Source organism: Cylas formicarius, unplaced genomic scaffold (genome assembly GCF_029955315.1).
Source record: "Cylas formicarius isolate icCylForm1 unplaced genomic scaffold, icCylForm1.1 PGA_scaffold_3__17_contigs__length_32017465, whole genome shotgun sequence".
Taxonomy (NCBI): domain Eukaryota; kingdom Metazoa; phylum Arthropoda; class Insecta; order Coleoptera; family Brentidae; genus Cylas; species Cylas formicarius.
The window spans coordinates 22,543,236-22,557,286 of NW_026844326.1; the positions used below are offsets into that span (position 1 = coordinate 22,543,236).

At 35.1% G+C, this 14,051-nt stretch overlaps 1 protein-coding gene across 3 annotated transcripts; it reads right to left on the reverse strand.

Moving 5' to 3' along the window:
- Positions 1-3,390: 3,390 nt before the first annotated feature.
- Positions 3,391-7,100, reverse strand: LOC132699354 (uncharacterized). 3 transcript variants are annotated; one of them, XM_060666013.1, is made up of 14 exons: positions 5,983-7,100; positions 5,672-5,911; positions 5,566-5,616; positions 5,430-5,513; positions 5,322-5,375; positions 5,065-5,271; positions 4,857-5,015; positions 4,686-4,802; positions 4,518-4,628; positions 4,379-4,468; positions 4,206-4,325; positions 3,940-4,158; positions 3,824-3,889; positions 3,391-3,748 (listed from the first exon to the last, which is right to left on the reverse strand). In XM_060666013.1, exons 1-14 carry the CDS (start codon positions 6,983-6,985, stop codon positions 3,513-3,515), a joined length of 2,757 nt encoding a protein of 918 aa, XP_060521996.1. In that variant the 5' UTR covers positions 6,986-7,100; the 3' UTR covers positions 3,391-3,512. The 3 variants fall into 3 exon arrangements, with proteins under 3 accessions (XP_060521996.1, XP_060521997.1, XP_060521995.1); XM_060666014.1 differs by having other exon boundaries at positions 4,689-4,805; XM_060666012.1 differs by having other exon boundaries at positions 4,686-4,805.
- Between the last annotated feature and the right edge of the window lie 6,951 nt (positions 7,101-14,051).

Genomic DNA, 14,051 nt, shown 5'->3' on the forward strand with positions numbered 1-14,051 from the left:
TGTCGTTATTATACATGTAGTTTTGGATTGTTGCTTTTGTGTCACATGAGGAAAGGGTTTTGTATTGTCCATTACAATTACGCTATTGGGAGGAATGTTTGTTTGTTTTTAAACCAACTTTCAAATAAATCAGCGGTGGTGTCTTCATGGTAATCCAGAGAAGAATCTATAATATTTTTCGCAGACAGAGAAAGTCCATTTGGAATCAACCATCTTTAGAGTCAACATGCAAAATAGTTATTCTTTTACCTCATTTTGATGGCGCGTTTGTTTTACACTTATCAGTTGAGTCAATCCAACCGTTTTTCGGGGTATCATAAGTGTCGAACCAGGTTTCACCCAAGTAAATAATTGGCTTTTGTTGTTCTATGTAAATCCTAATTTTTTATAGATATTCCAGTTGTATTACATTTGGGCGGGAGCATCTCCTGAGATACACTAGACTCGCACATATTTTGCATAATTCGCACACGATTCAACACACTCGAAAAAAGAATGATTACTAATAAACTTAAACTAACTAGTATACCTATTACGGACCACAATTTTACCTGAATTTAAATACCGAAACTTTAGGTAATAATAATAATGATTTAGATTTTTGCTAATAACAAAAGAAGTTCAAGTATATCTTGATTTTTTCTGATGTAATTCTCTAAATCTTCTTTTTGTTCTTCCAAGAACTCTATCTATTAGCAAAGCAAAAAAGGTAAAATATAAATATACCAAAAAAATTAACAAATAACCCGATGAATCGGCAACATCGATTTCCACTTAGTGTCTGTTTTTGCCGCACGTCTCCTTTACGTCGCTATTTCTCTAATTAATTGACAATAAGAGTGACGTGGTGTTTCTTTCATTAATCTGTCTGAATACCGAGGGAAGAAAAATCGAACGTCTGCTTCGGAATATCCATTCCAACGGGAGGCACTTCAGGCAAATCCGGCTGATTGCTTTTTGGTATCTAAATTAGGACCCTCGGCTTGATCTACAGAAAAAAACTTTGCCCGTTATAAATAAGCCTTTTGAATGAACTTTTGTGTAGCGTAACTTTTTCATTAACGCTACTTATTAATCAAACGGCAGTTTTAAAGTCGCCGGACTTTAAATTTACTCCGCAAATAGGTTTAATTCTAGTTCGATCCGTTGATTAATTTTTTCACGTAGATTTTTTTTACCGATTGCGGAATGTCGAGCGCACGGACGAAGAAAAACCCTTTCGGCTCTTTTTCAATAACTCAGCAGTGTCGTTTTAGAAGTTGCCGTGTCTGTGCTTGTGTTTTACGTGAAATTTTACGAAATCAATAAAATATTTGACTTATGCCGAGTTGTATAATCTCGTTGTATGTTAAATCGGGTGGTAAGAGGCTAAAAACCCGAGATAAAAGGAACATGTTCGTAGAACCAACACATGTACAAAGCACCCAATACTTAAAAACAAAACTCGACAGGAAAACAAATAAAGCAAATTGTCGAAACAAAAAATATGATAATACACTTTGAAAAAAATATAAATAACATAAATAAAATATATTTTACTATAGAGAAAGCTGTATAATAAGAAAATAAAGATAATAAAATTAAAAAGTAATAAAGCAATACAACTGAGGTCGTAGACAATATATTGGATACTAAAATAAATTACTAATAAAAAATTAGAAAAATCTTTTACGCACATATCCCTTGGCGTATAACGTGAGTGACTGAATAAATAATATCCTGGAGACACAAAATAGTTCCCTACTGAGACAAACAAAACAAAATTATTATGATACGTATGAGAAAACACTATGTGACTTTTGCAACAATTTCATACCAAAACTTCAATATAAATGAACTTTATGTTAAAGAAAAACGAACTAAAAAGGGACATCAAAATAAGAAAAACTATACGGGGTTTTTCATTTAAAATTTAAAGTCAGCTGAGAAGTGCAAATAATATGTTGTAGTAACGAAAAACATTGCATATATTATTATATTAAACAAACAATATTTCAATTTATTATTAAATTCATTCAATATTATTAAATTTTTACGCCACGTGGTATATAAATAAATAACAGTTCCTTTTTATTCTTCAACTTTTTATATATACAGGGTCTTTCACCCAACCCGTCCATTAAAAGTTCTTTCACTTCCAGTTCAACCGGGGGTCGCCTTCAACTGTTTATTTTAAATGAAATTTTGAGATTCTCTGTGAAATTTTTATTTATAATAAATGTATGTAAATGTATAGTAAATATTTGACAGTGAAAAAAAAATTGTGGCTCTAGCTTAACCACCTTTGAAAATGCATATTTTTCGAGTTTTTGAAAATTTAGCAAAATCTTAAAAAGGAAGCTTAATTTCACGGTTTTGTAATTGTTGTTTTCTAATTTTATACAGGGAGTCAAAAATTAGGCAGTAAACATTCACCTTTTCAAACTCGCAAACTTCCAAAGCTTATTTCTGTTTTAGAGTTACCTATACCTATTCCAGGTCAGCTCATCGTAGACGGGAAAACAATTGAACAAGTAAGACCCTACAAATACCTTGGCACCATAATTAATGAAGACGTCAACATAAACAGGAAATCTTGGGAAGCATTGAACAGGCAAGAAAGGTTTTCATAAAAATGAAAAAACTATTGACGGCTCCGGACCTATCACTAACAGTAAGAACAAAAATGGTCCAATGCTATGTGTTTCCCGTAATGCTTTATGACTTGGAAGGGTGGACGCTGAATAGAGAAACCACAAGGAGGTTGGAAGCTTTTGAAATGTGAACCTATAGACACTGAGAGTGTCGTGGATGTGTTAGGAAGAAAGGGCAAAGAACTCGAAATACTCTTTACCATTAAAAAGCACAAACTCGAGTTCATGGGACATATCACGCGGTACAAGATATGAGCTGCTGAAAGTCATATTGAAAGGAAAATTGTAGGTAGACGAAGTGTAGGTCGTCGAAGAATCTCGTGAATGAGCAATCTTCGAGAATGGTTTGGCCTATCGTCAGTTAAATTATTTAGATCAGCAGTATCAAAAGTGAAGGTAGCCGTGATGCTGATACAGGAAGGAAGGAATACCTATTCCGCACCATGTTCCAAATGATTAGGTTTTTTGTCAGTATCCTCTTTGTTCGGCTGAACATTTTCCCTTCACGTACTTAACATAAAATTGTAATATAAAAATAACAATATTGATTTAAAATAACATCAAAAGATGCAAATATGTTTATATAAAATATTTAATTTATGTAATATTTTGATGTATTGTGTTTGACACGTTGAATAAAACATAAAAATTTAAATATTTTTTATTTTATTGGACAACCTCAACCCAAGAACGACGGAAGCATTAAATAAATAAATAACAATATCACTATGGGTAAAATAAAATTTATTACCCCGCAAATAATATACAAAAACGATGCAATACTGACTATAAAATATAACAAAAGAACATAACGAAAGGACCTACGTCTAAATTAACAATCACTAAAAATAATTAAAACGCTCTAGTTTTTTTTTTTTTTCATTCGTTGTTTTCACGCAACAATTTTTCAAACTCTTCATCGACATTTTCCAGTGTATCGGCCTCCTTAAAGATCTCTTCCTCGAGGTCTTTAAAATTTTCAATGTAACTGCCTTGAATCACGATGTTATCGTTACTAGCGGCATATTCAATTTTGCGTCTTTCGTTCGCATTGACATCATCTTCGTTTTCTTTGGTTCTCGACGATTCAATATGCTCTGGTCGTTCTGCGTGATCTACAATCAATAAATCTTTAGTGATAAATATTGAAATAACGTAGTCAACAAAACGACTTGGATAATAAAACTTACCGTTCTTTACCACTGCTGCTCCCACTACACTATGGGAACTTGTATGGAAGTGCTGCGTAGATGTAGCTGAAAATGTTTTGGTTATATTTGTTGATGATAACAAAAGTAGTACATACTCGTTTGAGACTTTAGTTCCGTAGAGTGTGTGGTAACCTGAGCAACACTTAAATTACCATTGGTATCTATGAAATCACCACCATTTTCCACCTTCTCAGAAACTGAATCCTTCTTAGATTCTATATCATTACTTTCGGAAGTCGCTCCTTCACTTTGGCCAGCGCTATTTACACGAGACCTTCCGGCCTCTTGAATTCCGCTAGCAGAATCGTCTAAAACTAAAATTTCTTTGTGAGGAATTTTCTTCTATATGTGCACCACTTACGACCCCGACTTGCTAAATAACCATCCTCAGATCTCTCTATAGTATGCAAAACTCCTTCGTTTTCACTCACGCGCCTCTCTATTAACCTAACGATATGTTCTACGTTGTGGCTAATGGACACTGAAACAATAATCCTACCAAATGTACGCGGCATTTTCAACTCATACGCATACCCTGAGAATGAACGGAATGTTCCACTTGCGCGCCAATTGATTGGCTCTCAATTGATGATACAATTTCCTGTACAAGATTTACGACTTCATCTAAAAATATCAAATGTATGCATAGAAATCTGTACACATACACATTTACCCTGTGAGTGGGGAGGACTTTCAAGGCTTGGTTCTACAACAGGCGGCTTCTGAGTTTCACAATCTTCAATGATAGCAACTTTATCTTCGACATTATGATTGCTGGAAGATACTAAAAACCAACGAAAACCCGAGTTGATACCAACCTGTTAGCAACGAAAGCACTTACAACTTTGTCGCAACTCTTGGTTACTGGACTCGATTAAGGACGCGTCGGTTTCTTTGGTCGTACTATCAGGATGAGAAGTCTCAATTGACGATGTCGCGTTAGCTACACTGTTAGTTTCTACTAAAAGATATGAACGAATAAGCTAGCTCGAACCAGCAAGTGTCCATATACCGCTTTCAGATAGCAATGAATATTCTCTTGGTTCTTCGATCACTTGAACACTTCCTGGAATACCATTTGATGTTTCAGATATGTGTTCGACGGTTGAAGACATTTCATTTGTGTTTTGGCTCTCTAAAAATAAATCCCGTACGTTGTTAACTGTTTGCGCTAAAAAATATTTGTTAAAGACGTGAGTGCTTCGTGAGACATAGTTTACTATTATCCCAATACAGTGAGTATTCGCTTGGTTGTTCAACAACTTGAGTGGTGTGTTGCTTTTCGATTGAAGATACGAGTTTATGAACCGTCAAATTAGTAGGCGCCGAAATAGACGGTTCTTTTGGTTGCGGAGTTTGGGCCACGCTGTCCTGACTTCTACTCTCTATTGATGAGACTAGCAATTGAACCTTTTTGCTAGTAGTTGCTAAACATTTTATACTAAGTTATATATTGTTAATGTAATTGTATAGTTACCTGAGGCAGAAGCGGTGAGCTTAGAATGATCTTCTACAAGTAGGTTTGATGTTTCTGAAAAAACAAGTCAGGAAAACGCACAACACGCAAATATATGACACGATATACCTTTGGCAGATATCAAGGGTGAATTTAATTCCTCAGATATATTTTCTGGTTCAATCTTTGTGACCTGTTTATCATCCGTCGTAGCTAAAATAAAAAGTCTAGCAAAAATGACGCTTTAAAAATTAAAATTGCTCACTTTGACCAATATCGGTTCCGATGGACACCACCCCGTTGACCGAATCCGAAACTAGAACAAATATAAACCAACATAAAACAAATATTCTGGAAACCTACCGACTTACTAGTTCCTGGACCTGGCGTTTCGTGCACTCCGCTAGGTTTCGATTCTTCGTCGTCAAGCTCGTCTTCTTTCCGACTACTCAAATCAGATACGCTCTTACTAAGGTCGACTTTGTTTAGTAGTCCAACATAGTTCATGTAGCTTCCTGATAGACTCCTCTTCAATCTAAAAGCTCCCAAGTTCATCTCCGTATAAGGTATGGCGATCGCATCAGTTTGTTTCTTTGCAAATATCTCGAGACCTAGAACGTTTCTCTCTAAGATAACATTATCGTTGTTTTCGTAGATTAATAGCTTTTGGCGCTAAGCTTACCTTGCGAAGTATCTTGAGATTTGCCTTCAAATAAATTTTTAAGCTTCAAAACTGACACGTTGTGTTTCACTTCCTCAACATCAACTCTAAAGTCTTGGGTTTCCTTCGAAGGTTCATTATACGTTAGGGAATCAGTGTCCTCTTCCGTTTCGTCTATCTCCTCCGGTAGGTCGTTAGATGCTTCTGAATGGGACGTGGCTGAACTATGTCTTTCTTCTCTGTACTTGGTTTTCCAAAGCATGGATCGCGAACGGGTGACGGTTGTGGAAACCTTGGGTTTATCCTCTGGTTGTCGTCGGAAACTGAAGAACGCTTTGAGTTTCTTCACGGACGGCAGAAAACTGGAATCGACCTCTCCAGCTCCGCTTTTTGGAGAAACTACAGAATTCTGAGAAACACCATCACTTTGAGTAACGGTCTCATTTGAATTTTCCAATTCAGAGCTGACATAGACGGACGATGGAACTGGACTTTGGGTGCCTTCTGCCGATCTTGAACTGTTAACTTCAGATGGATACTCTTGGGTTTTCGCCACATATTGATCCTGTTTCCTAACAACTGCAGCGTAGACTTTTTTCGTCCCTTTCCTCTGATTATCAAAGGGTAACTTGCCGTTTAGCACTTTGGCTAACTTCTGAGCTTGCTCGATGAACTGCTTTTTCTTTTCGGCTATCCGCTCATCCCCGCGACCATCAATCTTCACTATACCGGTGATTATATCGAAAAGTTGCTCTTGGAACGCGATGTGAGTTTCCTTATCGTATATTTCGTAGTAATTCAGATGGGTCTCCGTTTTCACCAATTCAGTTTCGATATCGGATATATCGTGAATTTCCAGCTTCGGCTGGCGGAAAATCTTGTACGTCAGGGCGTTTCCCGTGGATTTCGCTCTGGGACGAGCAAACCCTTCGTCGGACGATGCCAAAGAACTGCTCTGCCTTTCGAAAGCGAATATCAAGTCTCTTACCTTCGTCTGACTGACGATTTCGCTGAACTCGGCCATCGTTTCGATACTAGGAGACACAAGGCGCGTTGGTTTCACCTAAGTAGATTTTCCACGTCCAATTGTGTAAAATTTATCAACATCGTTACAGATAGACTACACCTGTTATCTTAGAATTATTATGCGATACTAATAGATAAAGCAGTACGTAAGCTGATAAATATTTCGCTTGATATTTACTTTTAAGATTCGATCGTTCTGAGCGATAATTTTTTTTGCGTTTCCGTGGCGCTTTCGCGGGATTATTAATTAATAACTTGATTTATAAAATTAATTGGCGGTTTATTGATCGACAATGAGCGATAGCAAGGCTCTAAAAATAGAAATTACATGTAAATTGCACTTCAAATATTTGGGCAAGGAAACAGTTTTTGGGAAAAATTAACGTTCTCGCGCGTTATTTATTACGTTATTACGTGAATCCTACTCGCAGCTGCTACTCTTATAAACAATTTGGCCATTTGTTTATTGTCTACCTCAGATGCTCAAAAAAATATTTCCGGTTATAATTATAACAAACTAAACTACGGCAAATGCAAATATTCGATTCGTCGATCTCGTTAAATAAAAGGAAATAAGAAAACAAATAAAGTTACTTATACGTATGAAAATTATATCAAAAGATAAAGCTGAGTTAAATATCAAAAACAACTTTCATTGAGGGCTCTTCTCAACTGACATCTCGATGCATACAACCCTCCAGATTGTTAGATGATTAGGTATTAATTTGTTTGTACTGTGATAATAACCTTGGCGCTCTTTGAATTTGTCTTTGTTAGCGATAGTGTTCTTTTTTTCGGTTTTTATATATAATGTGAAAACTATTGAAGAAAGCTCGATGCTTTTGTAGAGATGCAAATTGTAGAGATTGGATTGGATAAGCGAAATAAAAGAAAATTCGGCGTTTCCTTCAAAAATAAATAGCTACTTTACTTCTTGTGTTGTAGTACATTTAAATAGATAGGTTTTTCCTAGATTCTTCATAATGCGATCTAATTTTAATAGCCGCCTTGAGAGAATTGCGATTACTCAAGGTACACTTTATGGATTTTTTTAAACTTTTCTTTTCCAATTGTAAAAAAAGTAGTGAAAACACGTCGCTTCTGTCGGCAAAGGCTTTTATCGAGGCATAAAAAAACGTATGTGGCAAAAACGAATACTATGTTCTTAATCGAGTACTGAAACATATCACCTCTTCACCATTGTTTACAAAAATATTGATAAGTGACAGCTGCCAGCAAGATTTACAATAAAATACACCTCCAGGCTACCTTTCTTGTCGGGTATGGGGGTAATAAGTTAGTCACATAACTAATATTGATAATGTTAGGTTCTTAGGGAATAGAAGAGCATGTTTTATATTCAATTTCAGATACCCTTCTATATTATCTTTATCGACCCAAAAATCAGCAACGAGCAATTAAGATAAATAAACACGCATAGTAATTGTAAGTCACCGGTATAAACGATATTGTTTCAATTAACTTATAATAACGCCATACTTACTATAATAATACACTGACACCGCACATCGCGAGGAAAGCGAAACAAAAAAAAGTACGATAATACAGCGAACCGTTTTTGTCCGACAGGGTTTTCTAAACATTCGATGAATTGCCTTACAGTTTGATCGAGAAATACGATATAAAAAAATCTAATTTCCAGTAACAAATTCTCTAATCTACTCTGATTTATTTTGTAAGTGGTACATTTAGATGTTCCCATTCCGTTTCTATTCATAAAGCACTTTCAATTACATTATATGCAAGCCCGAACGGGAACAGAGTTTTAATTTGGTCTACATTTAATTGAAATATCCCGTAATTTGATAATGGTCGCGATTTCCCAATAATCACGTTAAAAAACACATGTGATTTTTGTTTATACATTTTCGCTCAACAAGGATGAGTTAAAAATGGTATTTCGGTAATCCAATTTTGGCGTCTGCCTAAAATGTGCTAAATCATTTCAATTAATAATTTCAAATCAATCAACACTTTTTTATTCTTCTGGCAATTACAAAATGTAAAATAACATCACTCTATAATGTAGTCAACGCACAAATCAAAACAGAACAGTTAGGAATACAGGAAAACAGGAACTATTTTTACCTTCACTTGGTAACATATTATATCGGCTGACTCATTAATACTTAAGGGCAGTTTGAAAAAAAGTTCCTGTAAACATCTCACTTTGTTACCAAAATTGTAAAAATAATTAGTTGGAAATAATGTAGATACATAAACGTGATTTTTAATTGACCAATATATTTCGAAAACGGGCAATTTTTTGAAAAAACGCAAGCCCCATAAAAGTTTCAAAATTAAAGGGTGAATTTTATGCTTCGACAACTAAAAGCTTTTCCACGAAAAAGTTTGGGGTGACTAAATAGTGTAAGACTTTCAAAAAATTACCACCCGCTAGATACTAAAATGCTTTTTACTAATCCAAATACTCTGTTTTTGATATGTGACAAGAATGTCCAAAAAAAAGTATCTTTGACTCCTTGATTGATTGAATTGATTCCTAAAATTATTATTATTCATTGTCGGAATAGCTTCAATATATTTGCGATAGCATAGTCTGTCATAAAACCAAGAGAGAAGGTGTATACAATAATTGCTAAAAACATTGCATGTTTAATGCCATAGAATTGGTGTGGGCTCATAAGTGAGGCAATAATATCTGTTTGGAAGGCAGCTCTCCAGGTCGTTACCAAAGAAAATTAGTATAGTAGTATAACACATACCACAAAATATAATAAAAGTATAATGGGAAAAAGAGAATACGGATATAACAATTTCAATTTAGGCTCTGATATGAAGATGTTTCTTCCCAAATACAAACTATGTGATATATTTATTAATTTTTTTGCTTTTTGTTATTATTTTCATTTTTAGGCGAATATTGTCTTTCAAATGGTCATACGTTTGTGGCTTATAGTCTAGCGGTGTTAAATCACAAGATCTTGGAGGCCAATTCACAGGTCCAAAACGTGAAATTAGGCGGTCACCAAACGTGTCTTTCAATAAATCGATTGTGGTACGAGCTGTGTGACATGTTGCGCCGTCTTGTTGAAACCACATCTCCTGGACATCATGGTTATTCAATTCAGGAATGAAAGAGTTAGTAATCATAGCTCTATACCGATCACCATTGACTGTAACGTTCTGGCCATCATCGTTTTTGAAGAAGTACGGACCAATGATTCCACCAGCCCATAAAGCGCACCAAACAGTCAGTTTTTCTGGATGTAATGGTGTTTCGACATACACTTGAGGATTAGCTTCGCTCCAAACAAAATTCGCTTGTGAAAATCGGGAACAACGGCAATTTCGTTTTGGGTCGATTCGACGAATCTACGCCTTACTTGATGATCGTTTGGCTTCAATTCTTGCACGAGTTGGATTTTGTAAGCACGTAAACCAAGATCCTTCCGCAAAATCTTCCATAAAGTGGATGGACACAGATCCAATTCCGGTGCTCGATGGCGGATGGACTCATTCGGGTCTTCCAAAATGCTACGCTCTACAGCAGCAATAGCTTCTTCTGTACGCACCGTAAGGCGTGTCTGGGGATGCGAGTTATCAATAAAAGTAAACGTGGTGCGAAAACGTTCCATGGTTAATCTAATTAACTGCTCTGATGGACGATTTTGTCGGCGATAAATTGAGCGTAGTGCGCGATAGGTATTCCGCACAGAACCATTATTTTCGAAATAAAATTGCACTATTTGCAAGCATTGTTCAGGCGTGAGTCTATTCAAGATGAATCGCCAAACCAAACTGAGAATAAATCACTTGACAGCTGTTAAATCGGTCGCCATCTTGAACAGTAATGCCATTCTAAATTTCTATACATCGAAAAAAACACCCATTACAATTGCGATCGTTAGTGACGGCTGTCCTGTGTTGATCAGATAGACATTTAGGGCGGAACAACATTTGTTGAAGTATAAGTAGAAGCAAGATGAACAATCTATTTTATTGCTGACTATGCCATCACAAATCGTACCGACTATAGATTTATACAGGATGCTCCAGCAAAAATGGGAGACATCTGAAACGCAAGGGGTCCTGTACAGCTTTTTTTTTATTTTAATATCGAGAAAGTGTCAGTTTCCCTATTAAGCATAGAAAAGTAACACTTTCGTCGGCAGAAGCCAAAACCTCCCCTTTTTGTTGGAGTACTAGTGTCGTTATTATTTTAGAAAAGTTAACTTCGACTATTCTAAATCAGTTCCACGATTCTTGCTAAAGTTTAAATTAGTTATTCAATTTATGAAATTTGTATTCGAGATTTGAAATTTGAAAAATGAACAATAAACCCTTTTTCTCAACAGTTCTTAAAATTGCAAACGTAAAACAATTTGTGCTATCAATGCCCCACATATTTAGACCTTAACGATCATGTATACGGACTTCGTGACGCAAAACGTTCACGATTTGCCACTGTTTACCATTACCATCGTTAATGAGGAAAATTCTATTAACAAACTATCGAACTATGCGATTGTCAGAAATAAACATGCCGTATGGTCAACAGCACAAACGTTTGAGAAACAAATGGTGTCGCAACTAGGCGGCTGCAAATATATATATATTCGTTAGACTTAAATATGGTATATGGTCGAATGCAAATTGCACCAGTTGGGAAAACATACTTCGGGCTAAACGGGACAAAAACGCAGAGATAGGACAATTCGGTCCCGCGAGCCCCACAATTTTCCTTTCGTATAATTTGTCGAAAGAGTTTCCTACAACCAGAGTTTGGGAACTTCCGAACGAATGTTTTAATCATGATAAATGGCGCTGCTTTTTGGTGATTAATTATATAGAACTTGTACGGTAAACAGAGCAATGCGACTTGGGTTTGTAATTAAGTGGGCGGTGCTCCGTTTTATTATTTTTTCGAGCTTCGTGCCTTAATTGCATGTTGATTTCGACGACCGTTTTGCTTTTGCTTGCTCCTGATGATCATACCATACTCAAAATGTTTTGTATACATTCCAGCGGTCAAACAAGCTGGTAAAACAATATAAGTGAAACTTCTTTATCTGTGACATATACGTGGTACAAGAAATAGAAAATCCTTTAAACTGTTGTTGCTTTATTTATTCTAAATACAAAAATACAAAATAATTAAAGCGGTATGAAATATATTTGCTTCTCCTACTAGATAAACATTTTTTCATGTCTTTAAAAAAAAACGAAAATTTTATTCACTATGCATATGCTACTAATATCGCGCTATCTTCTACTCTGCTCTATATCGAACTGTATATCTCTATTATAGATCGCAGCGCCCTCTCGCGATAAGTGTCGAATATTCGACATGTCCCGAGAAAGGCATGCACTGGTGGATGCGCCGGGTCGGTTCGCCAATATTAAAAACTTTTAATTGAGTCAGGAAACTAACAGACATTTTTTTAAACCTTTGTTTAAAAACAAAACAAACGTTGCGATGCATAAAATATATACATCTTACATTTAACAAAATCAATAAACATTCCATGGAAAATTTTCAGTGAGCTAAAATAAAGCAAACATATGCAAAGAAAAGAATTTTTTACTATATTATTAAACCCTATTCCAAATTTTCATAATTGTCAAGGCACATTATATTTTTCTCACTTGACAACAACAAGCAAATTGTCAAAAAAATTGTCTTTCGAAATTCACAATAATTTGTATAAACAGAAACGCTTATAAATTACAAGAAATGTCAAGCGAAACGAAGTCAAGTAGTATATAATAGTATATAGCATAGGTATAGCATAAAAATCTTGAAAAGAAGCGAGGTATTAAAAAAGGTTGCCTGTATTTTAATTGCTTAAACCGAGAACAAAATTTAAAACAAAAACCGGTTTTCTGAAAAATATATTAATAATAATAATGTAAAGAATGAATTGACCAAATATATATCACGGTAATCACATGGAACGTAACTCTGTCGTGTGTATCGTATCACCGTTATAGCCATTTTTATGTTTGATTCGTTTTTTAAACAAAGCATCAATAAAATTGTTTTATTATTGGTTAAAGAGGAAATAGGCTCTCGTTTTTTACTGCAAAGTAGGAAATAAAAATGTACTTACGTTCGGTTTTACGTTCGCCTTTTATACGATATTTAGGTCTTTATGGGATAAAGCCATTAGAACGAGGTTATGTCACCAAACTAAACGAGAGCACGATGGTGGTAAATAGGCATTTAATTTAAATCTTAATATTAATAATAATATTAATATTAGCTATGTCTTACGTAAAATAATTCGAAATGTTAACAAAAAAATAGGAAATTTGAAAAAACCGTTGCCACACCGTCAGCGGTTTTCCGTGCACATTTCCCAGGAAAGTTTCTTTTGATTCCTTGCGCTCTCATCAATCACCAGCGTAATAATGATTGATCGTCAAATTTTTAAGGCCAATTCAATGCTAAACGATTTTATCATTTTATAAACTGATAGTTCCGTTCTAAGTTCTAAGTTGACAGGGTCTCGGCAAAGCGACCGAGGTATAAAAGCTTTGGATGAAATTATTTTTGCGCAGAATGTTGGTCGACAAATGGAAGTTTTGCCAATTACCTACGCAATGGCTTCATGGGCCAGCTTTTCATAATTTTCATTTTTTAAAAAGTCGTTCGAAAAGACCTGAAGTAATCTACCCATATACCTGAGCACAAAATTTTGAAAAAACAACTAACTGCATCTTCCTAAATTTAGAGCAATATATCCACCAAAAATTTCAGCTACAATGTGCCCTAAAATATTATAATCATTTAAATTAAATGCTAAAATCTACCTCTTGAAACGATAATTGGAGCAAAGTTATCGAAAAATCTCAGGTTACTATCCGATGAACTAATTCTACGTGGTATTACATTTCTTTTGAAATGGAATTTTTGGAATTTTTAAAGATTGTACAATAAAAATGAATACATACCTATCAAAGAACTGTTATTGATCTCAATCCATATTTAATAAATATTTTAAAAAAGACGTATTTACCATATCCAGCCGAAACTAACGGCACCTTTCAAATTTCAAATAGAGTACCCTGTAACATCT